At 43.1% G+C, this 13,932-nt stretch overlaps 1 protein-coding gene across 2 annotated transcripts in view; it reads left to right on the forward strand.

Annotated features, from left to right (window-relative positions):
* afap1 (actin filament associated protein 1) overlaps positions 1 to 13,932 on the forward strand; it is a 218,449-nt gene that overhangs the window by 124,367 nt on the left and 80,150 nt on the right. For both annotated transcript variants that reach the window (XM_078213248.1, XM_078213258.1), the window contains exon 4: positions 8,000 to 8,111. In XM_078213248.1, the coding sequence (XP_078069374.1) occupies positions 8,000 to 8,111 (112 nt within the window). The remainder of the gene's footprint in view (positions 1 to 7,999; positions 8,112 to 13,932) is intronic.

Below are 13,932 nucleotides of genomic sequence, written 5' to 3' on the forward strand. Positions count from 1 at the left end.
TTCCCCCCCAATACTGGCATAATTCTGCGAATGAGTACTTTTTACTTTCTACCCGTCATCCAGTTTCTTAACCATTTCCAGGGTTTTTCCTAAATTCTCATAGCCCAGTGGACTTCTTGTCAAAGGAAGTTGAAATGCACCACATTATAGAGCTAAACAGTCCACTTTAGGCTGTTGCTTTAGCAAAATAATTAATGATATTAGAAGAATCCTCTATCTCACTCTGAAGTTGTGCTCTGTAAACAAGGTTATTGGATAGAAAATTCTCAAGTTTATTATTAGTTGATCTGCCTTGTCCAAATGGGCTATGGTTGCCTCTGTTTGTTAGATCATCCATTTTGAATATGGGTACGATATTAACCTCCTTCCAAATTTCTGGTACTTTGCGGTAATTATGACTCAGGCATGTGATAATCTCTTTCTACACTATCTAATAATGAGAACAAGACCAGGCTCGTTTGTCAAAATCCTGACTTGTTAAATAGTTTGCTAGCACTTTGGGATAGAAATTCAATTGGTTGTTTGCTTCAGGTGTGATGGTGATGCAGCTGAACAAGCTGATCACCCAGCTGAACAAAATTAATATCATAGAAATCATAGAAACCCTACAGTGCAGAAGGAGGCCATTCGGCCCATCGAGTCTGCACCGACCACAATCCCACCCAGGCCCTACCCCCACATATTTACCCGCTAATCCCTCTAACCTACGCATCTCAGGGGCAATTTTAACCTGGCCAATCAACCTAACCCGCACATCTTTGGACTGTGGGAGGAAACCGGAGCACCCGGAGGAAACCCACGCAAACACGAGGAGAATGTGCAAACTCCACCCAAACATGCACACGTATTGGGTATAGAGCCAACTGAGACTGATATTTGTTGTCACTGTGGGTTTCTTTTTTAAACAATGCATAGAAATGTGTGACCCTTGCTTCCTTTGCTCCAACAAGAATGATTACTAGTACCTGTTAAAAGCTCATTAGCATGGTGGAACAACACGGACAGTCCTTCAAGAAAGGGAGTAACTGGAGGTAAAACAAAAGAGTGTGGGAAGACTCGTTGATTGGAAGTGGGACTATAGTTGCTGCAATCAAATACTATCGTGACTCATACAACTCAGTTAGTGGACAGTTTTAAGTATGAGTGCAAGGAGAATACTTTTATCTTTTACGTTATGTTTGCTCTGATCTTAGCCTTGTAATTCTTTTTGTATCTTTATACTGCAACAAAGGCAATGACTTTAGAAATATTAAAGTTTTTATTCAAGTTCAGAATTCAGGAGGGTCTTTGCATAGCAAGCAGTCTGATAATGTTTTGAATAGAACACCCTGTAGAGATTGAAATGGAATCCATCTGTGTTGATATTGGCTGTGTGTGCTCCGCTGCCCAGCTGTATAGGCTAACCACCATTATTCCTCAGTACACCAACGGGGTCTGAGTCAGACAAGCAGCATTTGTGTCTCATTTCCCCTCTCACTATATTCTGAATGAAACTTGGAGAAATATTCGGTGCATTTGCTTGACTGACCTGTTTTAATTGCAAGATGGTTTAGAAAAAGTCTCAATTTAATCTGCCATCTGATTTATTTTTTTACAAATTCAGATGTGTTATGTTTCACTGACTAAACAACTTACAGACGCAAATGGGACATATTATGAGCATTATATTTAAGCTTGGGAGTGGAGAATTTTCTTTCACAGTTCACAGCACATGTTATTTCCCCTTTGTCAGTGATATTCTTAGAATGAAAGTATTAAGTATTCTTAAATCAAATAAAGTTTGTATTTCTTAAATGGAATGTAAGTGTATTTGCTTACAAAAATCAGATATTCTGATGAGCTCATAGCACAAGGTGTTCGGCACCTGCTTCGCCAACCAGATGATCATGTTTATGAATCATGGAATTGTCAATCACTGCAGACTGGCTGTCCTATTGAGAGAACCATTTGAATATTTCCTGACTAGGCCATTTCATGAAGCATGAATGACAAAGAATCTCACACCAATGATAACATGGAATAAGCTATCTGCCCCAACCAATCAAGCTTGGTATTTATCCTTCACACAAGCAGCTGTGTTCCTGCATGTTCCCATATGCCTTTAACCTCCTTTCCTTCAACAATCTCACTAACATGAACAGCAGGTTCCCAACAAGGTGTTTCACATGAGTGATCTCAGCCGATATTTGGCATCAAGCCACATAGAGAGATATTAGGACTGACGACCAAAAGTTTGATCAAAGATTTAGAGTAGTAGAGAGGTAGAAAGAATTCAGGGTAAATTCCATGTGGCAGCACAGTGATTAACATTGCTGCCTCACAGCACCAGGGACCCGGGTTCGATTCCCGCTTGGGTCACTGTCTATTCTCCCTGTGTCCAAGTGGGTTTCATCCGGGTGCTCTGGTTTCCTCCCATAGTCCAAAAGACGTGCTGGTTAGGTTGCATTGACCATGCTAAGTTCTCCCTAAGCGTACCCAAACAGATGCCGGAGTGTGGCGACTTTGGGGTGTGGGGATTTTTCACAGTAACTTCATTGCAGTGTTAACATAAGCCTACTTGTGACTAATAAATAAACTTTACTTTACATATCTTAGGCCCTAGGTAGTTGAAGGGAATTGGGCGTGCAAAAGAGGCCAGAATTGGAGAATTCTTCTTTGGCAATCACTCGCCAATGAGTATGATTGTCTACCTAACAAAATCTGTGTTATTGGTCATGGGTTCTATGGGTACTCGTGTGGCTGATGAGCCTGATCCTAGAGCTGCATCTCCAACTGCACACTTGACAGGTGTTTTAAAGAAGTGGGATTGGTTCTTGAACTTGAAATTGCTGGTATGACTTTCTCAGGCTCCTTTTCCAGGCCCCCTCTTGCTGTTGGGTGTGTCCTTTCAATCAGGAGTTTCCTCCTAGTAGGTCTCTTCTGAACAAGGGTCTCCCAGGTGTTGACTCCAACTCCCCACCAATTGTGGACAAAGTCAAAGCCACCATTAAACACATGAATGAAAAGGTTGCAGGAATGAACGCGATTCCAGGGAAAATTTTCAAACTTGAGAGATTGCCCATCATCTCCATCAGCAGTTCCTGAAAATCTGGGACAGAGAAGGAAATCCTGCCAACCTCAGGGTTGTCGTTATTGCCACAATCGTCAAGAAAGGAGACAAAGTGGGTCTGTGGGAACTACCAAGGAATCTCCCTACTCTCCATCACTGGGAAGATTATCGCCTGAATCCTCGCTAGCCGCCTTCTCCCAGTCTCTGAATTGTAAGGCTAACTTATTCTTGTATGTCAACAGAATTCCTGCTTCAGTTTCAACCCTCTCTGTGAAAACTTTCTCATGCTCTCTGTCCTAAATCTCTAACATTGATGCTCATATCCATTCCCCCTCATTCTGAACCCTACAAAAACTAGAAACAATTTGTTACCTACTCTCTCATTCTCTTCATCATTCTGAACCATTCCATTAAATAGTCCCTTAATGCCTTCTACTGTATTAAATCAAGTTTGTGAAGTCTTTCTTCATATTTGCATTTCCTGATATCAGACAGCATACCATTAACTAATGAATCTTTTCTATCGCTTCTACATTCTTCTTCTGGTGTATAGTTTAAAGCTGCACACAGTGGTGTTATTACATTCCAGAACAAGTTCACCATTGCATATTGAATTGTATTGTTGATGTACACAGAAGTAAACAAAAGCCACCCCAGAACAAACTCAGTGGAATACTGCTACTCATTTCCAAGCAATCTGAGACATTTTCTTCAAGTTACACTTTCTAACCAGTGTTTAATTTGATATGCCTCCCCAAATTTCATACCCCTTAATCTTCTCCCCTAATCTCCTGTGGTACCTTGCCAAAGGCTTTCTGAAGATCCATGTAGACCACTTCCACTCCATTTCTGTCCTCGAACTTGATGCTTAAAAGCTGAGTTTTAGCAGTCTGTTGCAGAAGCACCTCTCGACCTGATCACAGAAGAGCTTTCTGCCAATCAATGTCTTCTTAATTAAAGTTTATCAGCAAGTAAATGGGATTTTAAAAAAGGATTGCATGTCATTTTGTTCTTTTTTTGCTGAAATTATTACAGAAAAATGTTTTTAAATTCCTGAAAGATAGTGAGACATTTTCAAATGTAAAGCAGATTTTACCATTTAAATTGCTGTAGTTTGATTAAGCTTTAGAGTTCAGAAGAACTCCAGCTGGGTGCACACCACATAATTTATCATACAATGGCCTATTCATACAACCCTGCGGCCTGCTGGGACGTGCTGCTTTCAGCTCCTAAAAACATGCACAAGGTCACAAGTTGCAAGTTCAACTGACTCTGCCTGTCTGTGTAAAGAGAAATAAAGCATTAACCTCTCTATACAGGAAATAATAATCTCTTATGTGCAGACATTGCTGTAAATAACGGAGTCACTGCGATCATCCAAAAATCCACAGCAACATTTATTACATTTCCATCTAGGAATGTCTAGTGGCTGACTCAGACCAACTGGTTATTTGAAATGCAACCTTTATAATTTGCTATATTTTAGCAATCAGTGAATCAAAAGCGTCAAAATTTGGATTGCTATCTTCTGTGGTCAGTTCCCTGATCTGAAGTCTTGTTTTGTTAGACTCCCTGCTGGAAGTTTACCATTTACTGTACTTTTTTCCATCATCTACCTGGATACTAACTTATTTAAGCTATTGACTCTCTTTAGATGAAGTTCATCCTAATATCTACATTGTACTGATATTTTATTAGTTTTAGCCTCCTTTCCCCTCCCATTGTGCTATCTTGAATTACCTGGAATGTTCAAATGTATATTTCTTTATCTTGTAATCAATGAAAAGAAAGACATGCATTTTCTTAGTGGCTTTCATGACAACTTAATGCCGCAAAGGACTTCACAGCCAGTGTAGTCTCTGCTGTAAAGTGGGAAACACAGCAGTCAATTAATGCATTACAAGTTCCTACAAAAACCGCAATGTGATAATCATAGAATCCCTACCATGCAGAAGGAGGCCATTTGGCCCATCGAGTGTGCACCGACCACAAATCCCACCCAAACCCTATCCCCGTAACCCCACGTATTTATCCTGCTAATCCCCCTAGCACTAAGGGTCAATTTAGCGTGGCCGATCCACCTAACCTGCACATCTTTGGATAATGACCAAGTACCCTACTTATGGGTTGACTAAAGGACAAATATTGGCAAGGACACTGGGGATAACTCCACTGCCCTTCTATGAAAAAGTGCCATGGGATCTTTTGTGTCTCCCTGAGAGAGCAGGTGGGGCCTCAATTAACATGTCATCTGAAAGACACCACCTCCAACTGTGCAGCACTCCCTCAGTGCTGCACTGCACTGTGAGTGTCAGCCTGGATTTTTATGCTTAAGCCCTGGAGTGGGACCTGAATCCAAAACTGTGCAACTCAGAAACAAGAGCTCTACCAACTATCTGAGTTGACCAACTGACATGTGAAGGAATCTAGAACTACGGGGCAGAGTTTCAAAGTAAGGATCTCCCATTTAAGACAGAGGTTAAAAGAAATTTCTGCACTCCCATCGTTGGAATTCTCTATCCCACAGGGCAACTAACATATTCAAGGCTATTTAGACAGATTTTTAATTTTAAAGGGATTCAAGGGTTATAGGGGCAGGCAGGAAAGTGGAGATGAGACCACAATCTGATCAGCGATGATCTTATTGAATGGCAGGTTGGAAGGCCAAACGGCCCACTTCTGCTCCTATTTCTTAGCTCTTTATGACTGAAGTTGGACATAGTACTTGTAGTTATGGTCCAACCAGCAAATTAAATTATTTTGACCAGTGTCCTTTAATTTGCATTGTATCAATCTAGTGAGACAGTTCAGCATTCTATTTGCCTTATTAGTGGCTGCTTAGTGATTTGTGTTAAGTGCCACTTCTACTATCACTCCAAGAATGCTTTCACTTTCACCTTCAGTGTACAGATAGCGCCAATTCTTTTCAGGGATACCTTTGAGGAGATTCTGAAAACTTTTCTGCTGTCCTCCTGGGAGTCTTCTGCCACAACCAAGTTCCGAGTAAAGCAGTTACTTCAGGAGCCTGGTGTCCAGTGTATGATGGACATGACTTGCCCAGCAGAACTGGTTTTGAGTAATTAGCAAATCGATACTGGGCAGTTGATTTGGGAAAGGACACTGCTGCCTTTCTTGCCACCAGATTTGAAGGACCATGGGAAGCCACTGCTGGTGATATTCTCCAGTGCTTTGAGGTGCCTGCTGTAACTGGTGCAAGACTCCAAAGCATATAGGAGCATGGCGATCAGTGCTGTCTGGTAAACCACAGCCTTAGTCTTGGACGCCAACAACATACACGATTTCTTCAATGCTGTCAAGATGATTTGTGGACCAAGCACTCAAGGGCCTGGGTCACTGGAGGCAAAGGACAACCTGTACAAATATAAAGGAGATGGTGTGTTCTCAGTGATGAGTACTGCAACCTCTGGACCAATTGAAAAATGAAAAATTAACTTAAAAACATACAGGTGTAAATGTTGAGTTTGGTTAAGTAGTAGGAAGTGACCGTGCACTTGTGACCATAGTCCTTGCACAGAAACATAACTAAGGATAGACAGAACACTGCAAGTTTCTGAACGGGACATATTTATTGGAACTGCAAGTGGTATTGGTTAAACTCTGCAAGTCATTTGCGGAAGTGATTTACAATTTTCCCAAAGTGTATAGCTGGCTTTGTCTATGCTTTTCCTTTCTGTTTCTCGTTTGCTAATGAGGCTGTAAAACGGACTATCTACATTAAAAAGTCACATGAGAATGCAGCAGTAATGAAAGGCAAGTTATTTTCTAGAAAATGTAACAGGTCCCAAGAATGTACTAAGTGTTTCCATGCACATTTGCAATTATCCACATATAAGTGATTTGTTGTTTGTTTTGTATTTGAGCCCAGATATATATCCCAAGATCCACAAATTGCTCTGCCCCTCAAAATTGATTTCTACTGATTACAACTCTTGTACTTCTTCCCTTGTCCAGTCTCTTCCGAGCTATGCTTACTACTTTTCTGAGACCCTGTGCCTAACACTTTCCAGTTTCCTGGCTTTTGCACCGTGCATTCCTATCTCTCTACACCTCCATTTCCCACCAAGATGGTCTGGGGGCTCTCCATTTCCTTCTTGAACCAAGTTTCAACCTGTCCCCATGCACCACCAATCTCCTCCCTCTGGCTGAACTTGTTCTCACATTGAACATCTTTGACTCCACTTGCTTTCTCCAAATAAAAGATGTTGCGATCAGAATTCATAATGCTTTTTAGCTATGCTTGCCTTTCGGTGAGCGCTAGGGAACATCTTGTTCCAGTCCTTTTTAGGATGCCTCCCTTACCTCTTCCTCTGGTACATTGACTGTTTTTGAGCAGATTTGCGTAATTTGCCTGGTCTCTTCGAATAATGTGTAGTGTGAAGGGAAGACCAAAAGTAAAGCAATAGATTAGGATAAAACCAAAATCCAAAAATAGACATTTTATTTAACTGAAGTGAATTTTTTTTAGAAAAGCTTAATTCCTTTCACATATCCCTTGCAGACTAACCAAATGCATGACCCACCTCCTGTCCCACATTATTAACTTGGGTAAATTCACTATGTTAAATGTTTTGATTTTCAATGTTTTCCTTTTTTAAAAATGAAGATTTTTCTCCCTTTTGCTTGTTTCGTTTATCGATTTCGTTCAAGTTAAAAATTTAGCTGGCAGATGGGGAGAACAAAAATTGACATGTCTCTTTCTGAAGCTTTTTAACAAAATTGTTGATTCAGGTTTAAGCATTGCATTTTTGATGTTCATCCAAGGATGGTTGAACTGGGTTCAGCAATAATTATAAATGTGATTTTTGAGAAGCCAATTTCCCCTGTACTTTATATTCTATAGGAAGGTATTTCTGCAATGTTCAATGAATGGCAAGCGACTGATGGAAACATGTTCATGTTAGCCTAATAACAGTGCTTTGTGTGCTTCAGCCATTAGAAAACAGCCCGCCACCCCTGCCAACATCTTCCTTGCCTGAAGGTTATTATGAGGAAGCGGTGCCACTAAGTCCAGGGAAAGCTCCAGAGTACATCACTTCTCGAGGTAAATGCCCATTACTCTGATGTGTTAATGTTTCTATTGACTTTCTTAAATGCTTTGTTCAATCCTTTGAGAATTCAATGAATTTGAATATTTAAAGGAAAAATTCATTCTGTGCACTCTTTAAAACTGAAAATGCGCAGTGGAAATCGCAGAATCATAGAATCCTACAGTGCAGAAGGAGGCCATTTGGCCCATTGAGTCTGCACCGACCACAATCCCACCCAGGCCCTATCCCCATCACCCCATGCATTTACCCTAGCCAGTCCCCATGACACTAAGGGGCAATTTAGCATGGCCAATCCACCTAACCCGTATATCTTTGGACTATGGGAGGAAACCGGAGGAAACCCACGCAGACACAGGGAGAATGTGCAAACTCCACACAGACAGTGATCCAAGCCAGGAATCAAACCCAGGTCCCTGGCGCTGTGAGACAGCAGTGCTAACCACTATGCCACCATGCCGCCCCAAAGTATGCAAAAGAATGTTGGAGACCAAGGGAAAATTTAATGAATATACAACAGCTTCAAACATATTAAGTGAGTATTTGAGTCGAGCCTGTGTAAAGGTGGCGTGGTAGCATAGTGGTTATCAGTGCTGCCTCACAGCACAAGGACCAGGGACTCGGGTTCAGTTCCAGCCTTGGATGACTGTCTGTGTGTAGGTTTCCTCAGGGTGCTCCGGTTTCCTCTCACAGTCCAAAGATATGCAGGTTAGGTGGATTGGCCATGCTAAATTACCCCTTAGTGTCCAAAGATGTGTTAGGGGGATGAGCTACAGTAAAATGTGCGGTGTTACTGGGATAGGGTGGGGGTGTGGGTCTGGGTAAGATGCTCTTCAGAGGGTGGGTGCAGACTCGATGGGCTAAATGGCCTCCTTCTGCACTGTATGATGCGGTGCAGAACATAGAACATAGAACATAGAAAGCCACAGCACAAACAGGCCCTTCGGCCCACAAGTTGCGCCGATCACATCCCCACCTCTAGGCCTATCTATAGCCCTCAATCCCATTAAATCCCATGTACTCATCCAGAAGTCTCTTAAAAGACCCCAACGAGTTTGCCTCCACCACCACCGACGTCAGCCGATTCCACTCACCCACCACCCTCTGAGTGAAAAACTTACCCCTAACATCCCCCCTGTACCTACCCCCCAGCACCTTAAACCTGTGTCCTCTCGTAGCAACCATTTCAGCCCTTGGAAATAGCCTCTGAGAGTCCACCCTATCCAGACCCCTCAACATCTTGTAAACCTCTATCAGGTCACCTCTCATCCTTCGTCTCTCCAGGGAGAAGAGACCAAGCTCCCTCAACCTATCCTCATAAGGCATGCCCCCCAATCCAGGCAACATCCTTGTAAATCTCCTCTGCACCCTTTCAATGGCTTCAACATCTTTCCTGTAATGAGGTGACCAGAACTGCGCGCAGTACTCCAAGTGGGGTCTAACCAGGGTCCTATAAAGCTGCAGCATTATCTCCCGACTCCTAAACTCAATCCCTCGATTAATGAAGGCTAGTACGCCATACGCCTTCTTGACCGCATCCTCCACCTGCGAGGCCGATTTAAGAGTCCTATGGACCCGGACCCCAAGGTCCTTCTGATCCTCTACACTGCTAAGAATGGTACCCTTCATTTTATACTGCTGCTCCATCCCATTGGATCTGCCAAAATGGATCACTACACACTTATCCGGGTTGAAGTCCATCTGCCACTTCTCCGCCCAGTCTTGCATTCTATCTATGTCTCGCTGCAACTTCTGACATCCCTCCAAACTATCCACAACACCACCTACCTTGGTGTCGTCAGCAAACTTACCAACCCATCCCTCCACTTCCTCATCCAGGTCATTTATGAAAATGACAAACAGCAAGGGTCCCAGAACAGATCCCTGGGGCACTCCACTGGTCACTGACCTCCATGCAGAGAAAGACCCCTCCACAGCCACTCTCTGCCTTCTGCAGGCAAGCCAGTTCTGGATCCACAAGGCAACAGCCCCTTGGATCCCATGCCCTCTCACTTTCTCAAGAAGTCTTGCATGGGGGACCTTATCGAACGCTTTGCTGAAGTCCATATAGACCACATCCACCGCTCTTCCTTCGTCAATGTGCTTGGTCACATTTTCAAAGAACTCAACCAGGCTCGTAAGGCACGACCTGCCCCTGACAAAGCCGTGCTGACTACTTTTGATCATACTAAACTTCTCTAGATGATCATAAATCCTGTCTCTCAGGATCCTCTCCATCAACTTACCAACCACTGAGGTTAGACTCACCGGTCGGTAATTTCCCGGGCTGTCCCTGTTCCCTTTCTTGAATATAGGGACCACATCCGCAATCCTCCAATCCTCCGGAACCTCTCCCGTCTCCATCGACGATGCAAAGATCATCGCCAAAGGCTCCGCAATCTCCTCCCTCGCCTCCCACAGTAACCTGGGGTACATCCCATCCGGTCCCGGCGACTTACCAACCTTGATGCCATTCAATAGTTCCAACACATCCTCTTTCTTTATGTCCACATGCTCGATCCTTTCTGTCCTCCGCAATCCAGCAGTACAACCACCCAGATCCCTTTCCACCGTGAATACCGAGGTAAAGTATTCATTAAGCAGCTCCGCCATTTCTAACGGTTCCGCACAAACTTTTCCCCCTTCACCTTTTAAGGGTCCTATGCGAGTATTTTCAAGAGGTTTCATCTAACGAAGAGAAAACCACATCATAAATATTTTAATTTCCAATGAATGAACAGATTATTATTTGATTTATCTGACATGATAAAATCATTAGCCCCACAGTCACTAAATGGAGAGTATTGACAAATGATGTCTACTTGGAAAAATAGATAAAAATGGAACAAGAACTCGATCATACGGTTTTATAAAATTCGGAAGATATACAGAGGTGATTTCAAAATGTAAATGGAATGTCAAAATGTAGTTGCCATCATAAACTGTCAAAAATTATATTAGTAAATTGCAAAAGCAAAATACTGTGGATTCTGGAAATCTGAAATAAAAACAGAAATTTCTGGGATTACACAGCAGATCTGGTAATATCTGTTAATGGAGACAGTGAAGTTGAGGAGATTTGGATGTGGACTATATGAAGGTGAAAGAAGAGTGGAAATTGGAGGCAAAGTTGATGAAATTTTCCAGTTGAGGGCAAGAGCAGAAAATGGCACCCATACAATCCTCCATGAACTTGTAAAAAAGATGAAAAAGGGTACCTGAGGGGGATGAATAAAGAATGCTTGACATATCCCAAAAGAGGCTGACATTAGCAGGAATCCTTTTGGATTCACAACAACTTTTATTTATAAATTGCCTTTAGCACAACAAACATCCTAACGCACATCACAGGAGCATTATAATACAAAATATGACACTGAGCCACATATGGAGATGTTAGGTCAGATGACTGAAATCTAGGTAAAAGAGAGGTTTTAAGGGGGAGGGTGGGGCGGGGGGGGGGGGGGGGGGGTGCGGTGGAGGGGGGCGGTCCTAAAAGAGGGAAGAGAGATCAAGCACAGGGGAAATCACATCTTGATCTTGCATGTTAAGAAAAAACCCATTGGGTGGGATCTTCTACCCCAGTTTTCAGGGGATGGGAATAGTGGAGGGAGCGGCGAATCGAGCGGGAGACCCAAAAAGGCTTTTATCCTGACGAGACTTCCCCACTTGATGTCCCTGTCCCCTGCCAATGGTGAAATGTCGGGATCCTCATTTACAGCTAATTGACTATGCATATCAGGTGTATATGCCTGATTATCTCCCATTTGACTGCCCATTCACACCGACCTGAATCATAGCAGGTGCCCCATGACGTGTACTTGGCAAACAGAACCTGCTGGAGGTGCACAGGCATATCCCTCTCTACCCAGGGGGGCATGCTGGGGACGCTGGTAGGAGTTCCATGATGGGGTGTGGGTGTTCCGTTGTGGGGGGATTTTCTTTTGGGGGGGGACAATGTTCCATTTCCGTAGGGTGTTCTGTTTTCTTTTTTTTACACCTTTTATACTCCACCCTCTTTGCAATAAAGGCCAACATTCCATTTGTCTTCCTAATTACTTGCTGTACTTGCATTCTAACATTGTGTTTCATATTAAAATGACACAGATCACTGACTCTCTAGTCTCTCTCCAATATCCCACATAAACTCCATTGCAAAATGTTTGCCTATTTGCATAACCTATCAATATTTCTTTACAGATTTTTTACGTTCTCCTCACAAGTTGTTTTCCTGCCTATCTTTGTATCGCCAGCAAATTTGACTGCAATATACTTGGTCCGTTCATCCAAGTCATTAACACAGATTATAAATAGTTGAGGCCCACAGCATTGATCCCTATGGCACTCCAATATTTACCGTTTGTATTTACAGTTTGCCAAACTACTTATCCCAGCTCTCCATTTCTAATCCTCCATCCATGCTTAGTTATTATTCCCCCGACACCATTACCTCTTGTGCAGTAACCTTTTTTTTATGACACCTTATCAAATAACTTGCGGAAATCTAAATCATCTTCTTTGGCAGTTCCTCAGAGTTGAGGATGACTTGCTTCCACTCTGGGGAGCTGGGTATTGCTTTGGCTGAATAGTCCAATGCTGGAGCCGCAGACCATGCCACAGGTTTGGCACGAGGTGATTGATGAGGTGGGTGGTTTGCTGTGGATTCTGTGCTCTCTTTCTGCTGTTTACGCTTGGCCTCCGCGTGCTCCACCTGGTGACACTCGAGGTGATTGCCGCTTTCGCGGATGCTTCTTCTCCACCTTGTGTGTTTTAAGGCAAGTGATTTCTACATGTCGATGGTGATGTTGCATTTATTTAGAGAGGTTTTCAAAGTGTTGTTGTGGCATTTCCTCTGCCCACCTAGTGATCGTTTGCCATTGCGGATCTCGAAGTTGAGCACTTGTGTCAGGAGTCTTGTGTCAGGCATGTGGACAATGTGGCTCACCCATCACAGTTGGTCGAGTGTGACCAGTGCCTCGATACTGGGGATATTGACATGGGAGAGGACTCTCACATTGGTACGTCTATCCTGCCAGTAGATTTGCAGGGTTTTGTGGAGGCAACGTTGGTGATATCTCTCACAGCCACTGGTTCCCTTTTATCCATCCTAATCATTACATCCTCAAAGAGCTCTAAGGACTCCTTCAGCTGTTTATAAAGGAATTGGTTGAAACTACACTAACTGTTTTTGATGTAATATATTCTCTCTACCCAGCAGATGTCAGCTTTTCAGAGGAATAATCTGTCAATTTCCTATATTTAGGGAATGGAAAATCGTGGATAAATGGTTAAAATTTGGAGGTAGTTCATATCCAATGCCCATTACAGGAAGGCCCGTCAATAAGTCAGGTTTGCTCTGGATGAAGATATCCAGGTTCAAAGATTTATCAGCTTGGCAGCTATCTCAAGCTTCTCAAAAGTGCAGGGTGCAATAGACTGCATCTGTGTGGTTATACGGGCTCCATGGCAGCAGCCCCTAATGTTAATAAACTGCAAGTGCTTCCATTCCATCAATGTGCAACTAATGTCTGACCATTGCTAGCACATCTTTGATGTATGTACACTGTACCCTTGGAGTTCCCTTGGCTCCTACATTCTCAGTCATTCAAAGATGCCTGTGATATTCAAGGAGCTGGACTGTCTGCAGGAATGGTTGCTGGGGGATAAGGGCTACCCACTTAAACAGTGGCTGATGGTTCCAGTGCACTGCTGTGGAACCTGTGCTGTGGAGTTACAGTGCTGCTCACAGCTCTGCATGCTCCCTTATGGAGTAGACCATAGGACTTCTGAAGATGTGCTTAAAATGCCTGGATTGCT

Source organism: Mustelus asterias, chromosome 1 (genome assembly GCF_964213995.1).
Source record: "Mustelus asterias chromosome 1, sMusAst1.hap1.1, whole genome shotgun sequence".
Lineage (NCBI taxonomy): Eukaryota > Metazoa > Chordata > Chondrichthyes > Carcharhiniformes > Triakidae > Mustelus > Mustelus asterias.